The sequence below is a fragment of the Perna viridis genome, chromosome 4 (genome assembly GCF_037379345.1).
Source record: "Perna viridis isolate PV_CMFRI_1.1 ecotype Kerala chromosome 4, ASM3737934v1, whole genome shotgun sequence".
NCBI lineage: Eukaryota > Metazoa > Mollusca > Bivalvia > Mytilida > Mytilidae > Perna > Perna viridis.
Genome location: NC_142448.1, coordinates 30,426,784 through 30,452,361, shown reverse-complemented (window position 1 = coordinate 30,452,361; position 25,578 = coordinate 30,426,784). Strand labels below are relative to the sequence as shown.

The window sequence follows — 25,578 nt, the reverse complement described above, 5'->3', positions numbered from 1 at the left end:
TTTTTTTTTCTTTTTCCATTACTTCTTTATTAACATATAAGTTACTGAATCAAATGTTTTTATCACTTTAAAAAAATAATTAAATCTGTAAGTGGTAAAGTATTCTAATTTAAATAATAGTATTAAGGTTAAAATAAACCTTTATTTTCAGAGCACAATGCTGAAAAATATTTCTTCATATCAATGTGAAGAAATTTATTTTTCAATACAGAACATGAAAAGGTTTCATAAAAATAAATCATTCAACAATTTAACTTGGACTAGATAAATAAGAAAACATTTTTTTTTACTGAATTTGTTTGGATTGTATAAACTAATTTGAATAATTCAAAAATTAAAAATGGAAAATTGGAATGTTACAGGAAATAACAAAATTACCTCCAGGGAATAGAGTTGGTCTACCATTATGAAATCAACTTTCTCAAAGTAGTTAACTAGATCATTGACACAAAGATTTAAACTTTCTATGACACAGATTTCAGTAACTATGGAATAATAAAATTTCAATTCTCCTAATCTTTTACAGTTAATTACCCAATTAAGTCTATCAAGTAATGGTCATTCAATCAAGACAAGAGTAACTTTATACCCTGAAGTTAACTTTGTTACTCACTGTAAATCTTTAACTTTAAAATTCATCCCTGGAAGTTAATTCAAACAACTCGTTGCCATATGTCCCCAGCCACCGCAGAAGAAGTTTAAGTGCCAAAAGTTCAATAACTCTAATAAAATTTGTTGAATCAAAATGGCAGTGCGATATGATCAACTACGAATGGTGACTAACAATCCCACTAAATTTGAACAAAATCTGTCGAGCAGATTCTGAGGAGTTGCATCCATAAGAGTGACTGGACAGACGCACGGATGGACACCAGTATTTATATGTCTCCATCCTCATAGCAGTTGGAGGGGCAATAACATAGTATAATTGCTGGCAAGTCTAAGTACACTATACAGTTGTGACTAATATAGTAAACTGAGTAAAAACTGGTAATGGTTCGTTGTCACGATAAATTTCCTTTTTTTACTTAATGTACAGTACAGATTGGATGTAAATGAAATTTTTCGTACATCCCAAATTGTGGATGGAATGTCAAATTAAGAATGGCACATACAAAAGTGGATTTACAATAATTTTCATCAACAATGACATGTAATATATATATAATGAACTACACATTTTTTCATAATAGGATCCATTCAATTTGAGCATTGAATAAAACATTTTCTTGACTTCAGAAATTACAAAATACATTCATTTCTGCCACTTAAAAGATGTAAAAACAACATCAAAATTGAATTTTCAGAATTTCATAAATAATGCCTTTTCTATAACAGAAAGTACTATAATAACTATACAAGCCACAATATTATTAAAGAAAAATACATTTTTTTTTTAAGTCAAGGTCAAAATAAAAAAAACACATTCTCCCTCATGAATGTTCTATCAAAGCCATATATCATTTCTATTACAACCAACTTTCTAAACGTAATACGCTTTTAACCAAAAATGATTGGTTTTACTGAAGCAGAATCATTTGTTCATAGCCAATTTATGCTCCCTTTTCACACAAGCAATGACAATTACAATCTCAATAGCCAAGCTCGATCTGTTCAGATGAATTCTTGAATTGTCATTGGAAACTTTTGAGCTACTAGTTGTTAGTTGAACTAATTGTATGGTGCCAGAAGTTTAAATTTCGAAAAACATTATCATTGACATCACAAATCTACTGTTCTCAAATAATCAAACATCATAATTGTTCTATGCTGTTTCAATGCCCATATGTCCAATAAAAATAGCTTAATTTCCTATCATTTTAGATAAATCTTTGGTTTTCCATTTCACATTATTATCAAATACACCATATATATTGTAAAAATACATGAATAATGATAACCCTGAAAAGATAAATATGACATATTTTACAGAGGAAAGTGCATGACTATTTTATTTTACATTTTATGTTCCAATAAATATTTGTCTCTATACACACATACATATATATAATACACTATATTTTTGTGGAAGACATATAATACACAAGACATGAGGTGATTGATAAAAAATTAACATAAACAATGGAAAAGCAATTTAAATTGATAAGCAACACCATTGGTATACTTCTAAAATAATTGCCATTCAAATATAACATGTAGGGTTTTATATGCTTACAGTTAATTTTTTTTTTCTTTATTCAATGTTAAAGGGATTGATTTACTAACACCTGTTAAAGGCCTTTCATCTTATGACAAAATTATTCAATAACTTTCTTTCGAAGACACTCTTTTGGCTGAATTTTCTAATTTTGTTTAGTTTATACCTTTAGTATAAACAATTAAAAACAATTTTCAAGGAAGGCATATGCTAAACTATTGCAATTTTCAATGAATTTGAAACACTTCAGTTATGGCAGCTGATTTTAATATTTCATTGTCCATAAAAATCTGATCATTATTGATGTTGATAAGTCTTAAATAGCAATTTTTTTGTTCATATAACTAATAAAATAACAGCAACATATTCTTCTTACCCTGATCAATAATAACATGTGCTTTAATTTGAAATTTAATCTCAATGAGGAAATGTTTCAAAATATAATTAGGAAGCCAGTCCCATTTTCAGTATCATTGCCAAAACAAATCTGACAGTTGCAGGAGTCAATAGTGTTTTGCAAAAATTACTACAGCAATATAAGAATTACAGAAAGGAAAAATATGAAAATAGTATATGCCACTCATATGTGAAACACTAAAATACAATGTGGAACTTTTATTTTCCAATTAAACAATAAAATAAACTGTGTAATCTGAATTCAAAATACTCATTCTAGCAGTAAACAACTATTCAGGTTGCTTCTAATGGAATGAAATGAAGTCATATGATTATCATAGACTGATCCAAAAAGGTTAAGGAATATTTGATGAATAGAATATTATGACCATCAAAGTATTGTTACATGTGAAGAAACAAACACATAAACTTCTAACATATGTAAAGATAAAACATCAAACAAAAAATAAATAATTAACACATACTAATAAAACGTTTACAAAAATTACAGTTTCTTGGCAAAATATATGTGAATTTTATGTTAGGTCACAGAATAAAACAACTGACTGTCAAAAAATAAACATTTTGGGGAACCTGATTTTTTTAAAGTGTTTTCTACTTTATCAATTATCAAACATTGCCAGTAGCAAGTCCATTCATAATCCTTGTCCACAATTCTTTACGACATGACTTTGATCTTCTCAAACTTTGCAGTAGTTCCTGAAACTGGATCATGCCCCCTTGTGTGAGGCAAAAGGCATTTCTAGCACTACAAATTGTACTAACAAAGTCATCATAATCTGCCTGGCTGATATGATGTATACGTTGATGTGCACACTGAATAAACCTGAAATACAAAAGTATATAGATGCAGAAACTAGCACACCTTGTGTGCATGAAAAGGTTAATAGAGGCAAAATTGTAAACCATTGACTAACTCATGGAATTTACAAACCTAAATATTTTGCAGATAAAAATGATATACTATAAACTATGATAGTAACTGTATAGTCAGATATAATATTAAGTACTCTGTTTATCACTGTTTTGCTGAAGTATAAGGTGTTAAGATTTCTTTTATTTTCAGTTTTCCTAACCTAAATATGTAAGTTTTATAAGCGTTGCAAAGTTTCCTTTTGGGACTATTGTTTGTCATAGTGCTATGTGATGTCATGTATGTTGTGCAGCTATACAATAATTTTCATTCTCACTCAACTGGCGTGAGATTGAAAATTATCGCATAGCAAGATCAAAGGGATTTTGAAAAAAATAGTGATAATACCTATAATTTTCAGACAGTTATTATTGCAATTACTAAAATTTCAGTAAAACTAAGATTACAGTACTCAATAATAATAGTTTAGTTAAGAATTTAAAGAAAAATATCACCTAACTATTTTCTTCAAAAAACTTTTTTAATAAATATTAACATTTTAGAATTATAAAATATTCCCAATTGTTGGAAATTGCATATGATTAATTTTAAGTACAATCTAACATTTTTTAATAAAAATTATCATTTCAGAATAATAAAATGTCCCTTTTCATTAGAAATTGTCAATAAATAATTTAAGTAACAGTTTTCCAATTTTTTCTTTTAAAATAAATTAATATAAATGTTAGTGCTTTGATATTGAATTGCCTGAATTTCCTTCAAAATGAAAAATAAGTTTCTTCCTTTATGTACTTACATTTGTGTGCACTTCTGAATGATAGGATTGAGAATAGTTGACCGCAGGTGATTTTGGGCTATTGCAGGGTTGTTTCTAGCTAATACATGTGCTGCTTCTATTGCAATGTCATACAGAACAAAGGGGCTAACTACAGCATTAACTGCACTCATACAGAACTGTTGAATGTAACTGGTACCTGAAAAAAAAAAAAAATTTTTGTTAATTGTACAGAAGTTATGAGAATGATGTGTTTAAAATTCATTTAAATTCATGCATTTCTGCTATTACTAAGGTCCTTCAGAACTTATAGCAAAGTTTGCTTCCCTCTAGTGAAAATTTTAAAATTCTAATATTGTGTAGAAATTGATTGCAGTTCAAATGTCCAAGAATAGCCATTTGGAATAACTGTATTTGGTTAAAGGATCTGACCTGAACTGCAAACAAGATCATATCAGATCAGATTTTTTTCATAATAATCAAATCATGTCTGGCTAACATTTAACAAAAGTATAAGCAGAAGAGTAACAGATAAACAAATTGAATATAAAATATCTACAATATTTATATACCAGGGAATAAAATGGACAGTTAATACTGGTAAGGACGTCATAACTTGTTTCTTCCTTTTTTCCGTTTTTTTTTTTAACTTAAAACCCAAAAGTAGTTCAATATGCTAGAGTGTTGCATTCATTATATCTAAATTGGTTATTATTTATTTTTATTTTTTTAGTTTTTGATTTTGTGTTTTTTCATTGTTGCAAACAATTTTCAAACTTACCCAGTTTCACTGCAATGTTTAAGAGCCACTTGACATTGTCTCCATATGGAGGATTCCTTGCATACTTTGCTTGTGGACGATCATCATGTACACGCCTTGCCAATGTTTCCATAGCTAACATGCCAGTGCGAAATGCAGCACTTAAATAATTAAGTTGAGCTTGATTATGATGTCCTGATACAGCTTGATGAACATGTGGAGGGCTTGGAGAGTCAGAATCAACTTGCTGGTCTACTGGATGCATAGATTGTCCATTCGCTGAGGAGGATGGTGGAGTTTGTACTGTACTGACTTGGCACTGTGTGTGACTAGGGAAAACTTGAATGGCTGGGCCTATCTGTCTGACAGGCATGGCTCCTTGAGGATAAATTGCTGTTGGTGTGTTGGGAATACCAATAGGTTGACCCTGATATGTAAAAGTGGTGACATATGGATGGATGGGAATATGTTGATGATGGATCTGGGTGCTAAATGGTGGGATTTGCTGGACGTAGCTGTAATGCTGGACGAAAGCTTGATGTGGAATCTGGTGTGGCGCAGGCTGGGGTGGAAGGGCGGCATATGAGAACACTAATGGTTGTGCTGGTATCTGGTTATTGGGTGGCAATGTGGCACTAGCAACTGTGACAGGCTGATGAGGTGATGATGAACTAAATGGAATGACTGGCAGATTGGCTGGGCTTCCTCGCTCAACTGCACCAACTCCAATCATTTGAGCGTCCTCATTTACATCAACATTGGCAGTGCTTCTTTTCTGACCATCTGAGCTGCTACCAGATTGAGCTGCCTTCTCTGACAACTCAAACCAATGTCTGGCAACATCAAATAAGACATCAGGATACACACCTCCACCTTTAGCTGCACTCTCAACAGCAAGGCAAGCTTTTTCCAACATGTCTCTACTCTGCTCCTTACACTGAAATAATGCCCTTTGAACTTCTGATGGATTTAAAGCTTGAGCCTGTGGTAAGCATGACAAGGCTAATTCAGCAGCAGCTCTGACCATATTAGGGTCACGGCCTCTAGCAGCCCTGTCAGCTAAGGAAGCAGCTTCTGGTGGAGTTAAATGACCCTCCCATGTCTCTATCAGTATGTTAATAGCCGCAGTCCCTATCTCCATGGCTTGACCTACAATAGCATTAGAAGACCAATAAAAAAAATTTTCCACAATAATACCGAAAATTTTGAAAGTTTTGCTGCTTAAAACAAAAAGTGATTTTATTTCTTGCCTTTTCTCATATACCATATAGCAGGTAATTTTCAGGGGGTGCCAATTATGGCATATTTTAATGGTCTGGAATAATTGGAACCAGTAAATTTTTTCTATACTTATTTGCCTCCAAACAGCAAAATTTTACACCCACCAAAATAACACACCATACAGTACACTATAACAGTAGCAGAAATTTTTTGGTATCAGTATTTATGGTTTTCAAAGGATATGTCAAATATGAAATTAAATTCCTAAAATGGACAGTAATTTTGGTGTTGAAAACATAAATAGTTAAACGAGAATCATGAATCAAATTGTAAAAGAAAGCCATCATTGAAATCACACATAAATACCAAAGAACAAACACATGTTCTATCGCTTTATTCTTGACTAAAACACTATATATACCTGAAATCCAGGAAACATGAGAAGAGTATGTTCTAGACAGCCAGTTAGGAGACACACAATTGTTCAGCCCTAGAGCATACAATCCAATCTGGAATGCACACAAATGTAGGTTGCGATGTGGTCCTGTATGCTGGTTGTTGTTGGATGGCTGAGTAAATAGAGATGTTGAACTGTTTCCACCAGCTTTAGCAAGCACTGTCTTAGACAACTCAAACATAAAATGGGCAGAGGCTTCACTGGGTTGGTTAGGTAGTGTTGGCATTATACGGTTTTTACCCTTGAATCTGAAAAAAATCAGAATTTACATATCACTGAAGCAATAACCAGTTGACAAAAAGGCATCTTACCTTTCCAGTGCACTTCGCCCACAGTTATTCAATGGAGTCCTGGTTGCTTATTTACTTTCAGGTTTTAGGCCATTTTGTCATAAACTAGTCCTTAAAATGTTTAGTTAATGTTACCTCTACCAACTTCAAGATTGTAAACGAGAAACCATGATACAGATTCAAATAGATTCAGCTACTATGAATATATCACACTTCCACATACCTTGCATTCTTGACATTAGTGGCTGAAGGTGTTGAATTTCTATCTTGTATAACTTGAACTGGTAATACTCTGTTCAACATCTGATTTGGTGGACTGTAAATAAGTTTAAATATAAATTGTGGCATGTTAACAATTAACAAAGCATTTTCTTGTTAAAACTTATTTAGATTCCAAGTATTATTCAATTGTAACAAAATGATTTTTTAATAAACTGCTGTTCTATTCACCTTTTTTTAAAATTAAACAATTTTTCGTAAATTCCTAATTCAGAGATTATTATTTTTAATTAAGAAAATTTCATATAAAGAAACCAAAGTGTTTGCTTTAATAAAAGAACAAAATCAATTCATTAATAAGCCTGACATTATTAAATAAAACAGGAAAAGTTTGTACTTATATTCCCATCCCTATTCTCTACAAGTGGAGAAATTTTTTTGGGGGAGATGACAAAATGTTTGGCAAGCTGTTTCAAGCTGACATTTCATATTTTCCAAGTTGCGTGAATTTTTCATTAATTCATTTGCACCACTTTCCCTGCATTACTTTATTGGCTAATAAACTTAATAAGTACAGAAGGAATTTCTTACAGTTTCATGTCTCTGTGGAACACAGGCATTTCATTTGGGAACTTATATTGTGGCTTGACAAACTAATTTTTCCATAGTCAACAATATTTTCAGAGTACCTCTCATTTTCCCTGTTTTTCATTCTGTTTGACTTTTCTCCTGAGCTACTGGATCCTAATGAGTCACTATCTCCACTACTTCCACAATCACTACCAGGTCCCTGATGTTTTGGAAAGGGCCGGCGGACGAGTGTTGGTGAGTTGTCACTAGAAGTTGTTTCAGGGGCACTACTATCAATACTGGCCATGCCTGTTTAAAATATACAAGTAATTACAATTATTTTTTTTTCCACTTGCATTGTTCTTTCTCCTATTGAAATGAGTAACCTTTCAATACAATCTGTTCTTATTATGATGAGAAAAGATAAACAAAGAAAAATGCCAGAAGGATGCCCATTTAAACCCCGTATTCCTGATATTTCATAATGGTATCTTTCACTAACAACAAAAAACTTATTTCTATACCAAAATTTAAACACAAACATCTTCCAGACCAAAAGTTGCTTATCGTTTAATTTGCTCCATAACTTTTTTTTATAATTTTATATCATCATAAATTGCATATACATCTATATCATTTATCTAACCATTGCTTATACCAACAAAATAGACAAATGACGAAACACCTAACTAAATATCATCACTACAATACCTTGTGAAGGTTTCTTCTTTGAAGCAATCATTTTCAACTTGGCATCAAGGGCTTTGAAAGCATCTTCTTCTTCCACAGTAGAACTATCTGTGTCTTTGCCACTAAAAAGTAACTGAACATGTCAAAAATAGTACAATATTCAAACTTGGTGATTAAATATATTGGAAAAAGTTAAATTATAAATTCAAAAGTGCCATCTGTTCATGCACACAAAAAAAATGCTGAAAAGGCATAATTTACTGATCAGTGCCACATTTAATTTGAATCAAATATATATATAACTATATTGAAAATGGGTCATAATACTTTGATGTGTGATTCCCACAATTATACAAGGTTTTATACACATATTATGTACCTGCTACAAACTCTTCTAGGATATGTTATCTTCGGTCTGGCTCCAACTCCTGATGGTGGTGGATTATTATGTCTATTTTGAGGATCATCTTGACGGGGCATAAAATCAGTCCTATTCCTTTCAGTAATAGATCCAGCAGCACCATTTGGTACCTGATGGTATGGTGATGATGGATTGGGCATGGCAGCTGGTGGTAATGTCATTGGAACTGATGGTTGAGAACAAGGAGATTTACTACCAAGAAGGTCTACCAGACTTGGAGCTTTAAATGACTGATGGACTTCTCTATCCAGGAGTTTCTCCATGATCTGAAAAGAATTTGAATTGAACATACAACACGAAAAGCCCAACCCAAACATCCTTAGAATAATAATCTTGACCAGATGACTTTTTATGTTCTTATTATTTCTTACAGTTAACTTAAACTTATGAAGTTATGTAAGTGTAAAATTTTCATCCCCTTAACTATCTTTGGGTAAGGTCATGTAATAGCAATTGAGATCATATCAAACTTATACAATTACACGACCTCCTGACCTATAAACAGGTCAAATGTTATCAATGAGAGCAACACCATACCCAAAAGTAAGGTACTTGACAAAACAGTTCTATGACATCATACAATAAATTGTAATCACTGAGATTTGTCTTGCATGTTATGTAATATTTGATAGTGACTGTGGGGTATATGCATGAAACAGATGTGGAATTATAATCTCGCTATAAACTAAATACCGCTGACCTAGCATGAGCAGCTACTGTTAAACTGACCCTATCAGCAAATTTTTAAAATATTTTCCACTTGAAGTCAATAGACCGTGATTTCAGGGGCATATGCATGAAGCATATCCAAAACTGTGCTGAAGTGATGCTAATGCAACTTCATACCAAATATAATTGATCTAGCTAAATAGGTTCATATTTAATGGACCTAATTAACAAGAGGCTCCCAGGAGACTGAATCGCTTACCTGGTTCAATTTTGCCTTTCAAGGGCAATAAATTAAACAAAAAGTTGTCCAACAATTTTGACTCAAGAAAACTTTGACAGGACTTATCATAAGGATCATTTCAGCAAATGAAAGTCTAAATCGATCATAGTTTTCAAGACATTGGCCGAAAACTGTAAAAAAAAAACCTGACATTTTCCCATGTCAAGGGCAATAACTCTTATAAGAAGTTTGACAACTTTTAATGCTGAAGACTTTTGTAGTCCTAAGAATAAGGATCGTTTCAGCTATTGAAAAAAGTTTGGCTAAACCTAATGGTTTTGGTGATATATGCAAAAACTACTGTCTGATCCCTATGTTCTGTTTTTAGTAACAGCGGCCATGTTTTTCGATGGATAAAAAAAAAACACTTCAGTTCTATGCAGGATACTCCAAGGAACACTCATACTAAGTTTTATTTCAACTGGTAAAATAGTGCCAGAGGAGAAGATTTTTAAAAAAATAACATTAAAAATAGCAAAAAACGTTGAAAAAGGGCATTAACTCCTACATGGCTTAGTAGATTAAAATGAAATTTGACCAAAGATAGATCTCTTCATGCTGAACATTTTTACCCATCCCCCCCAAAAAAAAATCAGGATCTGGCTAAACCTAACAGTTTTGGAGATATAGGCGAAAAACTACTGTCTGACCCTTATGTTCCATTTTCAGAAACGACGGTCATGCTTTTTGACGGATCAAAAATCCCAGTTCTATGAAGGATACCTCAAGGAACATTCATACCAAGTTTGGTTCCAATTGGTCAAGCAGTTTCAGACGAGAAGAGTTTTGAAAAATTGTTTAAGACGATGGACAATGACGACGGACGCCAAGTGATGGCAATAGCTCACATGGCCTTCGGCAAGGTGAGCTAAAAATTTAACATTTTCTTCAAAGCTGATTTAGCTGCCTAATTTGTTCAGTTTTGATTCTACTGAATTTTGCTGATTCAACGAAATAAGTTTGTAGTAATGCAATTGAAGCATAAAATGCCGTTAATACCTACAGAATATTGTGAAAACAATGTTTTTTTCAATCAGAGAAGATCAACAGCTCTGATCTAATTATTTTTTCGCCATTACTTCCAAAGATTGCCGACAGAACATTTACCTGGGTTAAAAATACTTTAACCTTTGTAAAAAAATAACAATAAGGGATACACAGGTAAGCACGTGTCTTGTTTTCATTCCATTTCATCTACTTCTTGATTAGTTTTCAAATAAACAATGACCATATTTGAGCCACAGTATATCACAATAGGTAAATTTCAAAAGGATCCTTGCGTTATATTCCAACTTTTTTTCTTTTACGGCTTGAGTCCGTCGGTCTTCCTTACCGTTGAATAACCACTTTTCCTTTGCAATCAGATTTGTTATTAAAGAAACAACCCTTACAGCACATGCATGGATTAACCAGAAGTCACATGCATATGAATTTATCTAGGTCGATTTTTTGTCTTGCAAGACAATGAATATATAGACACCTGTTTCATGTATTTAATGCATTTTATTTGTGGATACCAAATGAAGTTATACAGGAAAAGTACAATTTAGTAGAAATAATTCAAAGTCAAGACAAAAGGCTTTTTCGAGTCAAAAGGAAAATTAAAATAGTACTTGTATGACTCCTAGATGATATAAGTTAAATCAACTTTTACTACCTTGCTAAGTTTAGACAAATCATCTTTATACTGCACCAGCATGGCAATAGCTAACTCCCCTCTCTGTCTACGGGTACTTTCACACAGTAAAGGATGTTCTGCCTCAGATACATTAGCTTTCATACCTAAAACATCCACATATGAAAATTTAACAATAAAAGTTTTACCCAAATTTAGTTTGAAAGCTATCACAATAATGGAGGAAATGATCTTCTTTGTCTTTATTACTAGTTTTAACCACTAATGCAATCAAAATTTGCTATATTTATCTTATCAAGTACTATAAACTCATAAATTGTCGTTATTTTCACATGACCACATAAAATTGATTTTTAACACTATAAAATGATAATAAATTTCTGAAACCACAAGTTTAAACCCACAAATAGGTGCAATTGACACAATTTGCAAAAATTAAGTGTTAAAATTAATACCTTTACAGTACTGTTTTTTCTAATATTAAGTAAAGCTGTAAGCAACATATACATTGTACTACAAAATCTCAAATATTTGAAAATCTATTTAGGAAGAATAATCATACTGATTTATAGATGATTTGCATTATAGTTTAACTACAGGACAAAGCACATGAAATGTGTTGTAAATGTTTTTTTACAGTATTAAAGTCCTTCAACTCAAAATTGAAAAAAAATACAGATTTTTTTTTTTCAAAGAAAGCCTCTTTCCAAGCAGACATACACTGAACCAAAACTTTACATGTAAATCAAAACATTCTGATTACCTGTAAATGCAGTGATTGGGATTACCGTGCACCATGCGCCATAGTTGCATTTCCTCTTATAATGGTGCATTGAGTGACTAATGTGTCGCATCATGCACATGCATTAAGTTTCCAGTGACAGTAAAAAAAAGTATGAAAGTGTCTTTTAACAATGTTTTTATTAGCTGCAGGCGGATGTTTTGATCGCCAGGTTTTCGAGGGGATTTGAAGACCGGGAAACGAAACGGTACTTGGACGATTTTTTAGATTACATATTCTTGATCACTTACTCATTTGAAAGAACAATAAACATTGTTTTAAAGAATAAAAATAATTTGATTATATCAGAAAAGCATGGACTGGCAGTCCCATTTGAAATTGAAAATGCCACCAAAGATATTTTTAAGCTAGACCCAAAACAGTAGAAATCATCTTTTTCAAAGCCTAAAAAATATTAATGATGGTACTTATTATTATCAAACTGATATTGTTGTAGAAACTAACTTGGCGGCTGGACACGATTATGAACCCCCTATTGAAAATATTGATAATGGTATTGAGTCGTATTATCTGGTCCTGAAGTACCCCCACCCCCCATCCAAAATCTGATTGTAGCCAAACAAAAAAAAATAGACTCTTTCATAACATTTGTGATAAAATACTTTAATAGCTAAGTTAGGGTCTAACTGATGGGGGATCTGTGGACTACGATTAAGCACTAGAAATAGTATAAAATTAGTATAAAAACTCAAACAACAGAAAAGAAGTAATTTGATGTGACAATAAATTGATACACTAATTGTTAACTCTTGATAAACACTTGATCTGCAGTGTAAATTAAAGTTTGTTTATGCTACATTTGGTCTTCTATATCTATGTCTAGCCGGCCTCAGCTGCTATTCCAAATTTTGTCCCATGTTCTTTTTAGAATGGCCCATTGATATTGAAAATGTCCCATTGAATTGAAGGGGAAAGGGGCCATAGTCGCATTGGCAAAATTTTAATCCCAATCACTGTAAATGAATAATGTGCATATGGATAGAGATGACTATTTACCATAACACATCTCTCAAAAGCAAATTACAAACCTGTATCTTTTCCTTTTTCTTCAATAAATGCCTTTAAGGAAATCATACTCAAATAAACATATAAAATAATTTTCTTTTTTTCATTAAGCTTACCTAAAGCTGCCACAGCTCCTTCAAATCCTAATTTCTCGTCTCCAGGCAACCTTGTAGTTACCTGTACTGACCTGCTTGGAGGACGACTGTTTGTACTTCCCACTGGAAATACTGAGAAACAAAATAGTGAATTTTAATACTATCTGTCAATTCTTAATCAATTTAATAGATATGGTGGTTACTATCATTCAGTATGGATCTGTAGCATTAGCAATTCAAGCATTAAAAAATCATACTCCAATAAGGCATCTGAAGTCAAGAAACTCAGCTTCAAATCCACTGAATAAATGGTATTCTTACAACTGTACAATTATTCAAATTTTAAAAAATATGGACAATAAGCAGTGTAATAAGTATTAGATTAAAATGAAATAAAACTAAATTCTACCACTTACAAGGTAAACACAAAGAATCGAAGATGAAACTAGCAAGAGTCAGAGGAAGCAAGGCATCGCCTCTGGATTTCAATATTCCATCATGTAACTGCTGAGCTCTTTCCCTCAATGAGTTCAGCTCTAAAGGCCCTAGAGGAATCTTTTTCAGTAAACAAATAAGCTCAGATTCTTGATATGCTAATTTAACCTAGTAAAAAATTAAAACAAACATTATGATAGCTACAAGTAAAAAGTATGATAGGCTTTATGAAAAACAGTCATTCTTGTTACAATAAACATAGCCATGGAAAACTGCTCAACTAATTGGACAGTCAGACAAAATCTACTATCTTGTTTGGTAAGATGTCCAGGTGGTGTTTTTGTAGCATTTTGTTCTGACATAAATCTTTTAAAACTTGACAAAAAGTGGGCATTTCAGGTTTACTATCTCTGGTAAAGTTATCAATCAGGGATGAAAGTTGAACCAACACATCACAGCTGCACCCACATATTGGCTTTAATATTAAATGCATGTGCAAAATTCACTTTTGTTTTCTTCACAAAGTTTTATCATAAACATGACAAATTAATTTCACAAATATTAGATATAAAGAAAGTAAGATTCTTACCTCCAAAGATTTACAAGATGCAGGTGGTCTTGGCATTTCCAGTCCAAATATTCCAACTTTAAATGCCAAATGGTAACATTCTGGTTCTTCTGTCAAAACACTGCATAAAAAAGCTGCTTTGGACAATGTAGAACTGGCTAATAGACTTATACTCGTCAATGCCTTCTTCTTTTTACCTATAAACAAAATATGATATTACAACCTTTGCGAACAGTTGATTTAACTGATCTTTCGATAAATATAATTTTGATCTTGCCCTATGAAATATACAGAAATGGTGTCAGAGGTTCAATAAAAATTTCTTTATTTTTTTCTTTGGATGTAATACTGTTAGGAAGTGCCTGATTGTTAGCATGCATTTGTACATGTAAATGACATTTGAGGACCCATGATAAGGAATTAAATGTCAATCCAATGCAGTAAAAAAAATCACATGAATACTGAAATCATTACAATCTATTCAGGCATATCTCAAATATATAAGAGAGATTATTTTAAGTGGTAAACATACCAATTGGAAATTGGCAAAAAAATTGGTAAATATACAGTGGAAAAAAGAATCATAATGGTAAATCCAAATTGAAATAGTGGAATTCTGCTAGAAAGCTAAAAAAAATCATGTCTGGTATTAACACTAATACCTATTTGGTAGTAACTATTTATGATTTTACAACGCCAACAAAAAAAGGTTAATGGGCAAAATTGAAAGTAAACATATTTTAAGAAATAGAACCAGAACAATAAAATCCAGATTTGAAAGAGCAGTATTCTGTTATAGAGCAGAAAACAATCATATCTGAGTAACAAAGAATACAAATATATGCAAGTAAAAATTTAAGTAGAAGCACATGCCAACTCCATATAACACCAAGAACTAATTTCAGTGATAAAATTTAATATTACCTTTGACTAAAGGAAGGTTAGCTGTTTCAGCTAAGAGATCTGGGGGATTTGTCAATAGTTCTTCTGCTAATCTTTGAGCCAACCTACATGCTTCCCTTGTATGACCATGGGCATGTAAAGCTTCTGCTCTGGCAAACAAAATCTACAAATAGAAAAAGAACTCAAGTGAATAAAATTATTAGAGTCAGAGTTGTCTAATATCTGCTGTGAAAAATACATTTGAAGGGATATTAAAGTCAATACAAAACATTACATTGAATGATAAAAAATTTTTTGGCCATTTGTAGACAAACACTATTTAAGTCTAAATATGTTTCAAAAAAAAAAAAACAGACAAAAACTTAAGAAACCATGCAGTATGCAGTATTGCCTATCTACTGACCCAAGTTTATAAGGGCATGTTTGTCGAAAGTCTGGTATTTTTTTTCTTTGCCTAAGAATTTAGCTACAACTCGAAGGATTGTATTTACAATCAAACATTGTGTGTTTGTGCATAAGCATTTTCAGCTACAAGCCTGACTAATAAATTTTAACTACTTTCCTAAATGCAAGTAAGCAATTTCCACTAGCTCTTACCTTTTTTCAGAGACTAGGGTATAGGGTTTGTTATATTGGTTTTTTTTTTCAAAACTACCCCATCTCCTTTTTATTGGTAAAATATGCATAAATTTGTTTTAATAGGGAAATAGGGAAAAACAGTACAAAACTTTGAGTTTGTAGTTAATATCATTAATCTTATAGAGGATAACAAGAAAAATACAAGTCATAAATAATTACTCAGTATAATTTTAAGCAGAGACACCATATAATGAGCCCTTAAATTAACAACTGGGAAATGATTTATCTTATGTGGGATAATTTTTTATTCATTTTCTTTATTTACAAGTTTGGAAACTTTATTAGGGGAAACAACCTTATTTCAGTAGTACATGTAATTAAGACAAACAAATTGAGTGTCTAGGATTCTTTTTTTAAAAAGACTACCTTTCAAGTGGTCCAGGCCCCAGGCCACAATACTTCATAAATTACACAAGTCTGAGTAAATCAACTAATTTTAATGAAGTTAAGAATATCATTCTCAGACTTAAGTATTTTTTTTAACTTTTGTGGCCCCAGGGCTTGTACTTACATCTTGTACGTTATCTTCTGTAGTTGGACCCTGAGTACTTTCCACTTCACTGTCTGTTATCTTGTTTATAGTAGAACTAGAAGACAGAAACACTTGGCCTTCATCTCCTGATTGTTGAGACTCAGAAGAATTTTCTACCTTTGTTCCTGTGCCTAGGGAAACTGATGCATTAAAATGTTGAATGTCAATGTCTTGAGAACTGTTTACATACAAATTAGGATTAAATGTACTACTAGATGGCTGGTCACTGAAACCATTAGAAACTAAAGGATGATTTACATAATTATGCATATTTTGTTCATCATATGAGTTGCGAGAATGAACTTCCTTCATTTCAGAACCTGAATCAGAATCAGCTCTAAAGAGTGAACTACTTCTTTCTGGTTCACAAAAACCCTCTGAACCAGAACTTAATGCTCCATCATTAGTTACAGAATCTCTTGGACTAGAATTTTGCCGACTAGGAAAGCTGCTCGAATGATGATCCTGTAAAATGTTGTGAGCTTGAGCAAGTGTAGTGTTATTATCTGTACTAATAAGATTTTCTGAACACACTGTCACTGGCTGAATACGAGATCTTTTCTTTTCACTGTCATGACATTTACTGAATCTATAATGGAGATTAAAACTTTCATTTTCTGAGTATGTTACTCCCGGGATTTGGTAATCATCCCAGGTCAAACGGCATGTCTCAATGCCAGGTTTAAAACCAACAAATATGTCAAAGTCACTTTTCTTTAAACTATTTCCTCCTCCATTTACACTGGAACCTCGAGCTGATTTCACCTTTTCCACAGTAGAAATATGCCATTCTTTAAATTTGGTGCACAAATCATCTCTTTGAATAGGTGACAGTTTTGGATTTAAGGCAGCAAGTCTCCATAGAGTGACTATTTCATCACAGAGGCTAGATGCAGCATGCTGTGTAGCATTAGCTCCATTTGTCCCATTTCCTCGTGAATTATTGCTGTTAGGAGACGTTTTTGTTGTGAACCACCATATCAATATCTAAAAGAATAAAAAAGGTTTGGCTTCAATGACTCTTCTTATGTACATGTTTTGATCTAATTCATTAAAGCTGTCTCAAAAAATCCCCTAGTTATTAACCAATTAGAGAATAACATTTATACTATATGTATCAAACGTTAACTTTTATTATTTTAAAACACCCATTTTAAAAAGCAAGAATAAATATAACAACATCTAAAAATTCCTTCAATTACTAATGAAGATATCCGTGAAAAACTGTTCACTGAAGATATCCTAATCTCTACCAAACAGACCTTGCAAGTAAAAAATACACTAGACCACGAAGTCATAAGTAGACAAGTCACAGGTCTAACTTAAGTTTGCATGGTATGGAACCTCTCACTGACAAATCAAATCAAAATTAAGCTTTATTTTACTGACTTTTCAACCCAAATGTCAAGTGGCAGTGATATGTAACTTCTTCGATAAATGCAATGAAAAATATTAGTTTTGGATGGATGGACAGAAGAGTATACCTCTCTCCTTCGAACACAATATACAAAGATCTAAAATTTATGTTAAATAATATTTAAAAAAAGAACATTTTGTTTACTAAAAACATTAAGCTAATAGTTTTACTTCGTTTAACTGTTACCACTACAATATTTTTCTGTACCATTGCTTACCTGTTCACACTGAAGAACTTCATCAGTGATGATTTCCAGCAATGGTATGGCATTAGTGTCATTACGTCGGAACATCTCTCTTACAATGGACAAAAGATTCCACATTCCTTCTGGTTCTCTGCCCCTCAGAGGCCTCAGTAAGCTCTGCCATTCAGCTGCTGCTGGAGGTGCTGTTGCTGATAGGTAATTCACATCACTAAAAGTAAATAGTTATGTTAGACAAGTACACATCACAGACTATTAAGGTTTATAAAGTTAAATTAGAACAAAAGTCTCGAAGTGGGACTGTAAAGGCAAGTAAAAGCTGAAACCAGACATAACAGCTCTAGAGTTACCGTTTCCTGTCACCTGTTGGATATCGCAGGGGAGTTTTTCAGCCCAGAGAAAGTAATTATGAATTAAGGCTATGAAGAATAGGACTAATAGGATAATTAATTGGAAAGCATGAATAACCAAAAAATTATCGCAAGTGCTGAAGAACGTCTGGATTTAATCACAAATCCTCAGGCCTTCTTGACACGAGTGATCATATTTTGGTTATTCACGATAAAAAATTGATTATCCTATTAATTATATAGATTTTCTTCATAATTTATCAATATATTCAACACGAATTTTAAATTCTGTGATGGAGAATTGATATAAAAGTTGTGACGTTTTGGCAGAAGTGCGAGAGTGAAATTACAGAATTTATTACACTTGCAACATTTGATAAAACACTGCTATCTACATAACAATGTTTGTTCTCTAACTTCTTTGTTAATGACGACTTGTCATGTTGCAATGGGCGATGTCTCGACTAACAGGAATATGCAAAACTTTCTAAAACCCTGCTCTGCACCTGTGTTAAAATTTCAAACAATCACTTCTAAATTACACACCCCATTTCTATCAAGGTAATTGTAGCTCTGTCAATTTTAGATACAAAACTTTGTTTTAAACTCTGGGTTCTGCATTTTTAACAAAAATTGTAAAGCATGAATTCAGTACTGTATTGTATAAAAATTCTATGACAATAACATAGATTAGTATTTTTTTATTGCCTACCTGAAAACCATTGGAGAAGGAACACAGAACTTCACTAAAGTTTTCTTTACATTTTCATGCAATGTTGCTTCATCTAAACACCAAGATGTCTGTTCATTGGCTGATGGACCTGCTGTGGGATCTAAGAACAAAAAATGCATATTGCAAGTATATGTAACAAAGAAAGGAGATGCATGAAACATCAAAAACTAAAAATTGCTTCAAAAATATAAAAAATAAAGGAAATAAACTTAACATGATTTGAAAAAAAAAAAAAATCTGTAAAAAACACACTTGCACATTTAAATGTATGGAAGAGATTTTATATTTTAACACACACATTGTATGTACAGTTTTTTTTTTTTTTAAATTAAACTACATGCATGGAACTTCCTCATGACAATTTAAGTTTCCTTTTTGGTGGTCTGAGGGTATTGTTTTGATTGCCTGTAGATGGGAATTTAAAAATACTTTACAATAGATTAGCCATATAATTTAGAGATTTTTGTTGTACCTCTCCAATCTAGCAGATGTATCATATTACTAACCTGGGGCTCCTCTAACAGTGTTGATGGCAGCCTTTTGGGATGAAAGGAGTTCATCTAGTAGCCTCTGGGCTGTTGGCAATATCTGTAACAGAAGAAATATCCAGTACATTCAGAAATCATTGTGTGATATTTAGGCACTTGGGACACTAAATTTTTATTATATGCTATAAACTTAATAATCCCTTTTTAATGTTTGCAATTACATCACATTTTTGGCAACCATTTTTGTATTCTCAGTATTTGAAAACATTATCTAAAGCATTGGAGGCAATTAACCAAGTTCTGTCCATGCAGCTTTTAAAGATATCAAACCTGTAATGTCAATGTCACTTTGAACTATTAATCTTTTTATAAAATCAAACTTTCAAATACAGTAAAACTTCAGTAGCTCCAAGCAACCATTAAAATGTGTTCGAGCTATCAGGAGTTCAAGAAATTGAAGTTTTTTTCATTGCCAGTCTGAGTACGACTTTATCATTTGAAATTGCTTACTTCCTATGAAGTTTTATTAGTTCTTGGATAAATTTTCTTTGCTTTCGAAAGTATGTTGATTTGAGAACATTAAAAATGCTGAGATTGCTTTTAAAAACATTCAGATTTCAAGTTCTTCAGTCAGTATTTTTTATCTGATTTTCTTTGATGCTTTCATCATGCCAACTTCAGAAAAATTCTCAAACTCAATCTGTACAATGAAAAATTAAAACTACCTAATCAGTAATAACTTAAGTATTACCTTTAATTAACTAAAATTACACTTTGAGACTCAGTTTTTCACGCCTTTTATTAACCAAGCTGACAGTTCGACTAGTCAGTTCAAGTGTTCGAGAAATCAAATTCAAGAATTCCAAGGTTGTTTATATAGATTATATAAGATAAAAATTTGGTACTTTGAATTGTGTTCGAGAAATCCCAAGTATTCAAGCCATCTGAATTTGAGCGAGTGAAGTTTGACTGTACTAGCATAACCAATACATGTATAATAAAAGAAAAAAACACTGAGCAGCAAAGACAGTGAACTCTAATTGAATTAAGTCCAGTGCATTGTCTTAACATTGTATTATACTAATGCGTGCAAAATTAGCTTTACAAACCTGTTGTGGTAATTCACTGATGAGATACTGAGCAAACTTCTGCAACTGGTCTCTGTGGAGTCTTGACAAAGACTCTGATACAGGAGCTCTCAAGGTAACAGCACTGGCCTATAAAAATGCCAAAACATTTTGAGAGATTTTTTCATACTGAGATTAAAAATCACAATAGAATAACAAAAAGAATAAGAATACCCTCGTACTAAAAAAATGTTCTACAATCTCATAAAAAGACAACTGTACATGTAGAGCTTGACAAAATAACCAGATATTAACCAGGAGGTGTACATCATTTTTAAATAAAAACAAGAAATCTGTGAGGGATGGCTGATGTTACCCCTACTTTCAATTATGATATAAGAAAAAATAAGCAAAGTTCTTGCTAAACAGGAAGATGTTGCCATATTTTCAGAAATTGGATCTCACTATATGGCATACCTACATGAAGAATATAATAAAATTTCAAGCCACTGTAATCAGTAGTTCATGAGAAAAGCGTGACAAAAATTTAAACTCGAAAAAGCATAAATTAAAAAAATAAACAAATTCATTGGTCATTTTTTTTTAAACAAAATGGATTCCACCAAATGGCATATATACAGGAAGAATATGTTAAAATTTCAAGCCCCTGAGAATAGTAGTTGCTGAGAAAAGTGCAACAAAAATTCCACCTTTCAAGATGTTAAGTTTAAGCCAAAAATAAGCAAAGTCTTATGTAAACATGAAGTTGTCATCAATTTTTTGCTGAAAAATGAATCCCACCAAATGGCATACCTACAGGAAAAATGTGTTAAAATTTCAAATCACATGGTTAAGGGTAAAACAGTATACCCTTCTCCTTCAGAGCAGTGGTATAATAAGACTTAAAATTAAAGAAAGACATTTGATGTCCCCTTCATATTGAAGACGTGAGAGCACCTACATAGTCCTACAAATGCTCAATTTTATTAGTTCAAAAGGACAATAACTCTTGCAATAAAGAGCTTCACAGAGTGCAGCATGATACAATAGCAGTGGTCAAACCCTGAATAATTGGGGCAAGTGTGGACACAAGATTAGTTTTTGATACTCTTAAGCATAAAGATTTGCGATTCATTATGGATACAACTGGTTTGGACACAATATTAAAGAAAATTTGAAAATCTTTGAAAAATTAAAAAGTATATTTGTTTACCCACTATAACTCGAAAAAAACGGCTAAAAACACATTAAATCTGCTATAACATTTATTTACCAGAAGTATATAAGGAACACAACTGAAAAGGAATAATCAAAATTGGAAGAAAAACAAACATTATACATGGGTTTTAATAAAACACCTATTTTTACACATTTTGGCCTCTTATTCTAAAACAGTAGGGCCACAAACTCCAAATTAAATAGGAACCTTCCTTAAGTGGTTGCCATTACAATTGGTCAACCACAACAGAAGTTATTGCACAAAAACAAAGTGTCTACAGACAATGACGACAACAGCATACAAATATACGACCGCAATTTTTTTGCAGTTATATAAAAGTGACAGGACAGCATCTTGTTTCCTGTTTGTCCAAGCTATTGATGGCAGCAACTTTTATTGTAAATCAAAAATAATTCAGATTACAAATGTAGGTGTGGTAGCACCTACATATTGGAACAGGTGGACAGACTGATGGACATCTAGCATTTCTATATCGGTATTCTGTATTGCAACAGCAAACTAAGAAAATAGTTAATAGCGCAAGAAGAAGAAACCGTGAATCAATCGTTTGTAGGTCCATCAAGAACTCAGCATGTATGTTTTACCTGATGAATTCTGTAAAGACATAATGCTACAACGTGTGAACACCAGGATGCACCATTGCATGTACAAGTACATGAAGAAATTCTTCTACGATCAAACACAACTGCTACTTGAAAACTTCCTTTATTCTGAGTCAAACCTGCTGGAGGAGTCAATGTAGCACTAAGATGAAACCCTGAAAAAATGAACCAATATAAAACACCAAAGAAGAGACTTTAAACAACAGAACATGAAGGCAACCTTTTGATTAACATACAAAGATACTGTATATTTAGTTTTACCTATGCACATTTTCCCTGAGTATTTTTATCACTTATCAGAACTATAGGATCTATGTTGAGCATTTCGGTTATACAACCAGTAATAAAATTCTATAAAACTGTAATATCACTGACATACTTGATATAAATAGTAGCACTGCCATACTATATTGCATTGTGTGCAAAATAATTAACATGAAGCTATCCATTTTTCATTAGCATATACCAAGACCCACACATTCTAATCATCTAGATACACAATAAATCTTTTATTTCAAAAGAATGCCATATTGCAAAGATATGATGTTGAAGACAGTCAGGTCTTATCAAAGACGTTTTATATCCTACATTTCAAGAAAAACAAATTATAAAATATTTTTCTATACATCAATAGTAAGGACACAGAAGTCTAGAACATTATTTGGCCATGATCCTACTTCCACCAGATATGAAGCTGTTGTTGACTAATATACAATAAATTAGGGTATGTACCTATCTGAAGAGCATCTTTCACAGACTTGGTTTTGTAGAGATGCTCTCCTTTTTGAAATTCATCTGCACTTCCATTGGCTAAACATGAATAAAGTCTACAAAAAAAAACCATAAATTGTGATTGCTATGCTATTAAAAATAATATAATTTTCAAAAGTATCAAATTTTCTGATTGGATAAAAAAATTCATCTGCCATATCACTGATGTACTTAGTTGAAAGGTGACAGTGAGAAGTCAAAAATTCTAAAACTAAATTATAAAATATGACTTTTTATTATTTTCCTGTCTAAATAACCTCCATACCAATGGAGTACACTTGAAAGTTGAAAGTTACTAAGTGTGCTCAACCACAAGTTTTTTTTTCAAAATCAGTCATTCCTTCATTAAAATCAAGTCATTAATCAAGAAATAATAGTACTATACATTTTAGATACATGCTATTGTTGTTTATTTTAAAAAACAATCCCTATTTTTTTTTTCAAACTTTGTAAATTCAAAATGGCAAACCAACAAATCAGTTATTAGCAAAATCCTAGTAAATATACAATGTACAGTATACAAAGAATCATAATGGTAAAAACCTAAAGTAGATAATTGTAGATAAATATCAAGTCTGTATGCAAATATTTGCATATACTTTAACAATCAATGCATAAACTTTTTCTGTTGATTTTCGTCTGAATTCTCATGAACTGAAAGGTTGGTGCCATCACAATTTAGAATTTAGCTGTTCTTTGTTACCAAACAGTCATTCAGAGCAAAATGATGTATAATCATGAATGTACATATAGTGGTGAGGTATCACCTTAAACACAAGAAGTATACATGAACATTGTCACATTGTGGCATAGCGTGTATGACTTAAAAGAGTGTTCTCTTCATTTTCAGTAAAACTACACAAATACAACAACATGTGTTGCATAATGTGCATGACTTATAAGAGTGTTCATTATACCTGATGTCTTCTTCGTTTTCGGGAAAACTCCAAAAGGCGATTCTCAACTGGACCTCATCTGGAATTGGTTGTGGAAAATGTTCTACAACCTCAAATGGAATATGACATGCCACTGCCTGAGCTGAGAGTTCAACTAAAGAAGTGATTCTACCCTCTAAAAAACATAAGTACATGGCATCATAAGAACGAAAAAACATCAACAACAACTGTATTGTCTTCAAACTTTAAATTCATGGTGTGGACAGGAACTCTGGACCTGCAAATGTTTATCACAATTTCATTGATCTAAAGGCATCAATTTTGTGAATTCTAAACTATTAACTTAAAAATTCAACAGTATTTCTATATTTTTTATGACAAAATTGTAACATCGCTGTCTTACCCTGAGGTTTGCTTGAATTGGAAGGTTGTTGACCCCCATTTTGTCTTTTCCAACCTCTCCAATTTTGACAGAGACTTTCGGGTTCGCTTATCCACGAACACAAAGAGTCTTCATCGAACCGGTCACTATCATCAAAAGAGAACCTATCCCCTTCGTTATCCCAATCAAATACAAAATCCATTGTGATCCAAGGGTTCTTTGTTTCAAGCCCGAAGGCGCAAGTCTGAACCCAACATTGTCGACTGCTCGCCGTTTTTAATCGTGCTATTTTTTTCCATTTTCGGTCAGAAAGAAGTAATTTTTTGAAGAAATTTGATTGATTGTGATGTGAAGTTTATCAAAAATGAAAAACAGTATAGTAGATTGGGGAAATTCGGCTGAAAACTGCCCAAAGTGGCAAGTGGGCTATTCAGCTGTCCAAAACAATAATATCCGCTCGGGTGGACTCGACAGATCCCGGAACTTACCGTAATCTCGCGAGATAAAAGAGCAGGTGCCCGACACTGATCCTCTTCCAATTTTTATTCTGCCCTGTTGAAACTTCGACTCTTAACAAGTCGTTATTGGTTGTTACATGTAGCCAATATTTCAAGTTTCTCGAGTAAATATCAGGACTGCTTTACTGGAATTGTTTGAAAACTCTATTTACTGGATTTTTTAAATATTCAAAAGACAAAATAAATGCAAATTTTTTTTACTAACAAAGAAAAATCAAGATTCTCAAAAGCATAGTGGCTGTGGATATTAAGCATCAAAGATTTTAAAACAGATGCACAGTCGTATCATACAGCTGGATTGTTAAATCATATCAATGGAATATAATACTATTGACTTATTGATACGAATCAAGTCACGAATTAATGACAGCAAACAAATTTCTCAAACTTTAATTAAAGTTCTAAGGGTGACAAATATAAAGTTTATTGACCTTATAAAGCTTGTATCGATCATATTACACAATATCACACGGTTTATTTAATACAAATTCTGTTG

At 32.3% G+C, this 25,578-nt stretch overlaps 1 protein-coding gene across 1 annotated transcript; it reads right to left on the bottom strand.

The window, feature by feature from the left end:
- On the bottom strand, positions 1 to 25,032 carry LOC148619702 (zinc finger SWIM domain-containing protein 8-like). The gene is made up of 22 exons (XM_088579909.1): positions 24,586 to 25,032; positions 24,204 to 24,357; positions 23,248 to 23,342; positions 22,498 to 22,670; positions 20,716 to 20,823; positions 19,625 to 19,706; positions 19,098 to 19,218; positions 18,051 to 18,246; positions 16,396 to 17,403; positions 15,267 to 15,408; positions 14,364 to 14,539; positions 13,756 to 13,942; positions 13,361 to 13,471; positions 11,459 to 11,583; positions 8,811 to 9,118; positions 8,453 to 8,553; positions 7,861 to 8,050; positions 7,176 to 7,268; positions 6,627 to 6,910; positions 5,006 to 6,133; positions 4,246 to 4,423; positions 1 to 3,401 (listed from the first exon to the last, which is right to left on the bottom strand). Exons 1-22 carry the CDS (start codon positions 24,764 to 24,766, stop codon positions 3,185 to 3,187), a joined length of 5,358 nt encoding a protein of 1,785 aa, XP_088436035.1. The 5' UTR covers positions 24,767 to 25,032; the 3' UTR covers positions 1 to 3,184.
- Between the last annotated feature and the right edge of the window lie 546 nt (positions 25,033 to 25,578).